The sequence below is a fragment of the Heterocephalus glaber genome, unplaced genomic scaffold (assembly GCF_053883595.1).
Source record: "Heterocephalus glaber isolate CG9 unplaced genomic scaffold, H.glaber_assembly_v1.0 deba00000470, whole genome shotgun sequence".
Lineage (NCBI taxonomy): Eukaryota > Metazoa > Chordata > Mammalia > Rodentia > Bathyergidae > Heterocephalus > Heterocephalus glaber.
Genome location: NW_028258145.1, coordinates 12,760,520 through 12,769,080, shown reverse-complemented (window position 1 = coordinate 12,769,080; position 8,561 = coordinate 12,760,520). Strand labels below are relative to the sequence as shown.

At 38.6% G+C, this 8,561-nt stretch overlaps 1 protein-coding gene across 1 annotated transcript in view; it reads left to right on the top strand.

The window, feature by feature from the left end:
* The first annotated feature begins 240 nt into the window (after positions 1-240).
* The window catches only part of Ckap2l (cytoskeleton associated protein 2L), a 30,663-nt gene continuing 22,342 nt past the window's right edge, over positions 241-8,561 (top strand). Inside the window, exons 1-3 of the mRNA XM_004844528.4 lie at positions 241-361; positions 2,175-2,241; positions 4,361-4,412. Coding sequence (XP_004844585.1) covers positions 310-361; positions 2,175-2,241; positions 4,361-4,412 — 171 coding nt within the window. The 5' untranslated portion in view covers positions 241-309. The remainder of the gene's footprint in view (positions 362-2,174; positions 2,242-4,360; positions 4,413-8,561) is intronic.

The following is an 8,561-nucleotide window of genomic DNA, read 5'->3' as shown; positions in this document are numbered from 1 at the left end:
CGCGCAACCAACATCTCAACCGCCGCTGGAGATTATTTATCAGAAAGGGCCAGAGTCCTCCGAGGCCAAACAGCAGCCGGCCTAGCAAGTCGTCTGACGTACGCTGACGTTCTTCCAGTCAGAGGGCCCCGGAGGAACTCCTAGGTTCAGGGCCAACCATAAAGCATCTATTTCCTGTTGTCCCGCCCTCTCATGCTTTCTATTGGTAAGTTTCAAACCCGCGGGAACCAATGAGAGTGCCCAGAAGCTCCGCGCCGCAGATGTGGCTCCTGGCGCGGCCTTTGAAAGAGAAACTGTAGCTGAGGAATCATGGTGGGGTCGGGGCCCTCTGCTGCCACCGCTGCCTCCGCCGCCGCTGCGGGTGAGTATGACCGCTTCTCTGTATCTTGTAGGCCCTGGAGCACGGGCAAGGAAGTAAGAGGCCACCAAGAATCCTTCCCGCGACAGTTGCCTGTCTGCTCGCTCGCCTGCCTCAGTTGCCCCTGGCGTTGATCCCAGACCCAGATCTCAGGCTGGGCGCCGGTGCGGGGCCCCTGTAAGCCCTGCAAAACGAAGTCATCGTCACCACCTTTGAGATCGAGAACCGTAAACTGCTTGCCTGTGAAAAGCAACGCGCTTTGCTACAGCGGCGCAAATTTGGCCACAAGCAGAGCTGGGTGTGGCCCTTTGCTCTGGGCCTGAACTTTGACAGCAACCGTGGGCGGACGGGGTGGGGTGGGGTTACCCCGGAATCCGAATCCGAATGCGGATTCTCTGCCAGGGTGCGAGACTCTGCATCCTCACCAGCCTCATGCCGCCTGGAGGCTGATTGGTAATTCTGCTCTGAGGACTAAGGGCCCTGCTCTGATGCAAGCTTCCTCAGCATGCACAGTGTCTTGACTGGCCCGCTATGTCTGAATATGTCTACTGGGTCCTGAGCACCGTCCTAGGCATTTTACATGGCCCTTCAACCTTGGCCTTTCTGTCCCCGCTCAGCGGCAGCGAGGTTTGCTAACTTGGTAGAAGTCATGGAGCTGGGACTCCACAGCCCCTGCCTGGCATGGACCGACCTAATTTTGTATTTCTCACAGCTGTCTGATAAAGATGCATCGGAATCTAAAAGCAAAACAGTTTAGTTTGCACCTTTGCATTGTTTTTTTAAAAAATCATTATATAATTTTAGTCTCTTCCAACCACCTGCTCCCCCTCACCATTCCACTATTCTGAGCTCCCATACTTTTTTTACTTTTTCCTGTGACACCTAGATTTTGCCTTATATTGTAATTACTGTTGTGTTTATCTCCACTGCTAAGCGGAAACTTTTGAAGGCAGAAATACAGGTTGAGTTGCCCTTATCTGAAATGCTTGGGACCAGAAGTGTTTCAGATTAAAGATTTGGAATATTTGCATGCACAATGAGATATTTCAGACATGGGACCCAAACATCAACAAGAAATTCATTTGCATTTCATATACACTTTATGCACATATGCTGAAAGTAATTCTATACAGTACTTTTAGCATGCTTTGACAAGGACCAGACATGTGAGGTCAGGTATGGAATTTTCTTCCCCAAAAGTTTTGGATTGTAGATTTCAGATTTTCAGATAAGAGATGCTCAACCTGTATTGATTTTTCATCCCCTTACAAAAGTCTTTATGTAGATGTTTGCCATAAGCCCCCTAACCTGGCCTACTTTTTATTTAGTCCTAAAGGAAACCGTGTAAGGGTTTATGGGTAAAAAAAAATTCTCATACAGACCTAGCTCACCAACCCAAGTGGGCCAAAAAAAGGATTTCTTCATGTAAAATAGGGTGTCTTGTAGCTAGAATCAAGGGGTGTGAACAAGGGTTCTGGGGTTGAATAAACCTGTTTTCAAATCCTGGCTTTGCTACATATTAGCTGGATAACTTTGAAGCATGTCCTTTACCCTCTCTGAATTTTGGACTGCAAAATACCTCATAGGATTGTCATGTAGATTAAAAGAAGTAATGTGAGTAAGCTTAATATAGGGCCTAGCTTATAAGTTGTATTATTGATGTTGATATTAACTTGAAGGCAAATTTATAGGACTGAGGACTTTATAACATGCTACATAGCCAAAATCATTACAGAAAAGTGTCATCTTTTAGAATATAAATGAACTGGTTAAAATCTCAAGCTAAAGTTCTGTTGTTTGCTTGCTTGTTTTGTAGAAGAGCGTCAGAAAAAGCTGCAGGAGTATCTAGCAGCCAAAGGAAAACTGAAGAACCAAAACACCAAGTGAGTTTATCTACCCAAAGTTATGCTAGTTTTGTTGCCCTTGTTGCTAACAGCAACTTAAAGCCTTTTCAAAACATAGCCATTTGGCCTGCAGCCTACTCAACCTACACAGGAATCCTAAGATAACTCAAACAGAGCATTTCAGTTCAGACATGACAATAACTGAGAGTGTCTAATCTGTTGGCAGAGATTTAAGTGTTATTGTCATGACACTCTCCAAAGGAAAGAGGAAAGAATCGACAGTATTACCTACCATGCTGGAAGCTTTTCTTGTCCTTTCTTTTTCTGGATAAAAATTATTCTCCTCAAGGCAATTTTTGGTTAAGGAGTTCAGTGACCCTGGTCCTGGTGTTTCTTGCCAAAGTAGCAGAGCCAGTTATCAGTTCACCATAGAGGCACAATGACATCTTCCAGCCCTTCCAGCCCGAAGATGCTCTTTGATCATTATCAGCTTTTACTTTTGAGGTGGGTGAAACAAAACTGTTTCACTGATCTTTGTGGACATGTTACAACATTATGGTGTTATTTATCCCTCTGGCTTAGCATAGATATATTTTCTTCCCAATTGGGTTGTTCAAATTTTATTTAAAAATTAATTTTTACTAAGTTAACTTTTATTCGTTATTTTATCTTGGATTTTTACTCAATTCTGTTTCTTTGATTAAATTAAAAATTGTTGCTGGGTGTGGTGGTGCACGCCTGTAATCCCAGCACTTGGGAAGCTGAGATAGGAGGATACCCAGAGTTTCAGGCCATCCTGAGCTACCTAGTGAGTTCAAGGCAGCCTGAACTACATAGTGAGACCCTATCTCGAAAAACCAAGTTAATTATTTAATTAATTAAAAACTAGTCAACAAATATTTATTTGTAAATTTATTTGTACCTGTAGTGTATCAATTTGTAAATTTAGGGCTGGGGATTTAGCTCAGTGGTTCCTCCGCCTGCCTCGCAAGCACAAGGTCCCGAGTTTGATCCCCGGTACCAAAGAAAAAAAACAATTTGTAAATTTATTTGTACCTGTAGTGTATCAATCACTTTAACGCTGGACATAGGGTGCTTATGGTGCTTAATAAGACAGAAAGATCCCTGTCCTCCTGTACTGGATAATCAAAGTCTCTGTTAGTCTACCAATTGTCTTGGTTCATGGAGATTAAATCCTTCTAAGTTCTGCTCTGTTCTCCTCCTTTTTCTTTTTTTTTCCCCCTTTTCATCTCACTAGCTAGATTTCATGCAATGTTCCTATTTTTTTAATTTCAGTCATGCCTCGGCATCCATGGGGGATGAGTTGCAGGACTCCCCACAGATGCCAAAATCCATCGATGCTCAAGTCCCTTCTGTAAAATGGCATGGTGTTTGCATGTAACTTGCTCATATGCTTCAAATCAGCTGTAGATTGCGTGTAACACCTAATACAAAGTAACTGCTATGGAGTAGTTACACTGTGTTGTTTAGGGAATAATAACGAAATGTCTATAATGTTCAATATATATGCAATTTTATTTTTCAAGTATTTTGGAGCAGTTGGTTAGAATCACAGATCTTGAATCCATTGATATGAAGGATCAGCTATATATCACCTTTTTAAATTAGTGTATGTTTGCTATATATAATAGTTACATTTGTTTTGCTGGATTCGTGTATATATAATTTCTTGATCATTTTCGATTGCTTTATTCACATGTATTTTTTTTATATATATATTATATATATATCACTTTTTCACCCTGAAAATTTACTATTTGGAAGAGTATGTATAACAAGGAAATTTTTTAAAGAAGCAGTTCATTGTCTTATCTCCAGTATCTACCACATCACAGTATTGAAGGAATGATGTTTAAATGAATAAGACTACAAAATCCACATGTATCTCACTAATACTGTTAGAATGCTTCATATATGCACAGGATATCTCTGAAAGAATCACAAAGCAATGGCTTCCAGGAAAATACAGAACTAAGGAAGGTATAATAGGGAAACTTTTATTAAATATAGTTTTGAATTACTTTACCATATACAGAAATTCTAAAGCATTAAAATTTTAATCAAAATTCTTAATCACCATACTTTCCAAGCTTTGTTGGTTCTGTACTAAGGATTAATTTTATTTTTTCTTTTATAGGCCTTATCTAAAAGCCAAGAATAATTGTCCAAATCCACCTCCATCTAAATCTGTAAGTAGAAATTAGGTTTCAAAGAAATATCTAGATTGATACCTAAATGGATGCACACTGAGGCCATAGTCTTAAGTGAAATAGAGAGGACACACGTGTAAATACCAAATAGTTTCTCTGATATGAGAAACTGAGAGTGTAAATAAGGACCAAAATGTATAATAGATAATGTAAAATAGGAAGAAAATGTCTAAAGGAAAAGGGAAACTGGGAGGTGTAGGGGAAAGGAAAAAATATTTCTCATAAATATAACAGCAGTTGGGTTTAGTAAGGAACAGACATTTTTTGAAAAGTACAAAAGAACATAGTTTATTTTATAACCAAAAAACCCTTAAGTAGACTCTTGATAGCTAACATTTATTTTTTGTTTGTTTGGGTTTTTTTGGTACCGGGGATCGAACTCGGGTCTTTGCACTTGTGCAGCAGGTGGCAAAACCACTGAGCTAAATCCCCAGCCTAATTTTTTTTTTTTTTTTTTTTTTTGGTACCGGGGATTGAACTCAAGACCTTGAGCTTGTGAGGCAGGCACCAGAACCACTGAGCTAAATCCTCGGCCCCTAACATTTATTGATTATTTACTGTGTGCCTGGCACCTTCTAACTTGCATTAACCCTCCAAGTCCTCACAACTTTATGAAGGGTAGAGACTCTTTATTAGTAGCCCCATGTTTCAGATGAGGGAACTGAGTCATGGAAAGCTTAAATTTCATTCCAAGGTCATGTATCTCTTAAGTAACAACAACATTGAGAGCCCATGATCTTAACCACTTCGGTATTGTACCATAAAGTAAATACCTGTGTTGGATCTTCCAAGCTATTCAACAAAAATACACTTCCCAATCAGTTCATTATAGCTAGATTGTGGGCAAAATGGAAAAGATTCTGTCCTTCTTGAGTTGCGGATTTAGCTCAGTGATGCCAGCGCCTGCATCACAAGCACAAGGTCCTGAGTTTGATCCCCAGTACCAAAAAAAAAAATCCTGTCATTCTTAAGATTTAAGTCAGAGAAATTGGCCTTCTGAAAAGGATGTAAATTCTTCATTTGCAATAAAATAAATAATGCTATCCATAAAATCCCATTTCTGATTTTTGAAACAGTAGTTTTACCAGAGTTCTAAGATGGACTGAAATTGTGTTGCCCAAAGTGAGATATTGGTGCCAGTTTTACAAGTTTTAATGATTCAATCACCACACACACACACTACAATGTGTGTATATATATATGGGCATGCATGTGCACATAGGGACATTATGTACCATGTGTATGCATGACATCTTAGACACAGAAAGATAAAATATGTTTATAAGGCAAAATTAGTGTGCAATGATGTAAACAGTAGGGAAGCACTTGGTTAGACTTCTGCTTTATGCAGATTGTACCAGTGTAGGATGTGAGTCTTTTGTTTTTGGTTTTGGCTGTTTTGTTTTATTTTGTTTTGTTTTGTTTTTTAATTCTGGGGATTGAATCCAAGGCCTTCATGCTGAGCTACATCCCCAGGCCTTTTTATGTTTTTATTTTGAGATCTTTCTAAGTTGCCCAAGCTGGGCTCAAACTTGTGATCTTCCTGCCTTGCCCTCTCAAACATGCACCACCACGCCCCACTAGGATGCAAGTCTTAAAGGAAAAAAATCTGCTGGAAAAGTTCCTCAGTCAGAGTTGGCAATTTGACTTTAGTAAATCGTCTCTTAAATGAGGGCAACACTTGCATTATCTGCCTTACACAATTCTAAAGATAAAAATAAAAGAGAAGGAAATTTCAGAATTTAAGAGAAACTAAACGAACTGCAAGTAATAGTCATTGTTACAATTCATGTAATTTCCTAACTGCCTAGATCCAAATCCTAACTCCAGTTTAGAACTAAGTAACCGTAGACAAGCTATTTAACTGCATCTGTAAAATGGGAGTAATAGGAGACAGCTCTTGGAGTTGTGTAAAAGAATTGAGTCAATAAATATTGAAACACTAATGCCGGCAGGTTGGGGTATGTGTCCTGGAGGTACATAATAGGTATGCAGGCACACATTTTAACAGAATCATTTCCAGATCTTCAACTTTTTTATATGCACTGACCTAAAATTGATATAAGAATATGCCACACATGCAATTTCTCCTTTCCTACTTCCCTTAGCACTTTTGCCCTTCCTCTTTTCAATTCTTTCTTTTCTTGCCCAGCATAGGCAAATCACTCACCCATCTCATCCCTAACTTAATATGCTACTTTAGCCTAGGATGGAAATACCACCAGAGTACAAAACCAAGGGACAATTTGAAATAATGAGATTGCTGGTGAGAAAGCCTTTTGCCATTCAGGTGGTTTTCAGTTCTTTGCTTTCAACATTGTCATCTAGTGAAACCCTGAAAGTTATTTTTGGCCGAGAGATTTTCAAAGAAGCTCAAAAAATGGAATGTTACTGCTATAACAAAACACCTTCTAGTCCTACCTACTTATTAAAAAAAGAAATAAAATGATGCACAGCCCTCTCTCATTATAGCAATAAAGAATATTGAATACATGAGCTAATTTCTGGTGTACAGAGTTCATCAAAATTATTCTGGGAGTACATGAATAAAAATGTTTGAAAACCACTGATAACCCCTTCCAGCCCTATAATGCCCCTTATCTCATTGCTTTATAGTTTCCTTTGTTTATATCTTTTCTACTAGAGGTACTCAGGAACAAGTATGACCACATCTTGTGTCGCCTTAGAGTCTAGCACAGTGCCTATCATGCAGTCAACATTCAGTAAATCTCTGTTGATTTAAATCCTCATAATATCCTTTGTAAATCTTCTCCCTTCTCACACTTCATATGCCCAGAATGAAGAAAGAACTTCAGTTGGAATCAATCACTCCTCCTTGTATATATTATCTGTTTTTGTTCAGTTTGGTCCATCAGTTCTACGGTGGATTGAGAGACAAAGAGCCAGAAACCAAGGTTCAGAGACTACAGTTCCAGGTCCAACCTAGCCTCTGACTCCCTGCCTAGTCTTGTACACCTCAGTTTCTCAAATGAAGGGTCTGAGTTTAATGATCTCTAAAAATCCTTTCCCAGTTTTAACTTTCTGTGTTTGCATATCAGTTGCCAACCTGATAACTCTTCTAAGCTCAGTTTTTCTCTCTCAGTGGAAGCTCTTGCAACAGTATGACCTGCCCTACTACCTGTAAGTTAGCTAGGTCACGCTGATCTAAAATCAAGATATAAAAAAGGTATAAGATGGGGCTGGGGATTTAGCTCAATGGTTCCACCGCCTGCCTTGCAAGTGCAAGGACACCAATTCGATCCCCGGTACAAAAAAAAAAAAAACAACAGAAAAAAGGTATAACATGAAACATTTGCAAATCATATACCTGATAAGAATCTAGTATCCAGGGTATATGACTCTTACAACTTAACAATTTAAAAAATATCCAATTTTAAAATGAGTAAAGAATCTCAGTACACATTTCTCAAAGAAGATAAAGACATGATGAAATACACAACCATCAGGGAAATTAAAACCACAGTGTGATATTACTTCATGCCCACTGGGATAGCTATAATTAAAAAGATAGATAACAAGTCTTAGGGAAGATGTGGAGAAATTGGAATCACCATACATTGTGGTGAGTATGTGAATTAGTGCGGCTACTTTTGGAAAAGTTTGACAGTTCCTCAAAAATTAAATATAGGTTTGTCGTATGACCCAGAAATTCTGTTTTTAGGTATATACCCAAGGAAATTGAAAATATATATTCATAAAAACATATACAAGTATTTATAGCAACATTATTCAAAATCCCAATATAAGCAAGGTAGATGTCTATCCATTGATGAATGGAAAGCTAAAATGTATATAATTGCACAAGTGAATTTTAAACCCTAAACAATAATGAAGTGTATGTGTGGGAACAGATATATGAGAACCCACTGTACTTTCTGTTCAGTTTTGCTGTTAACCTAAGACTTCTCTAAAACTAAATTTTATTAAATTTTCTTTAAGATAAAATCACTGTTATATGCTACAACTTGGGAGAATCTTGAAAACATTATACTAAGTAAAGGAGGCCAGATACTAAAAACTATATATTGCATGATTCCATGTATGTAAGAGGTCCAGAATAGGTACATCTGTAGAGATACAGAAACAAAGTAGATTAGAAGTTGCCAA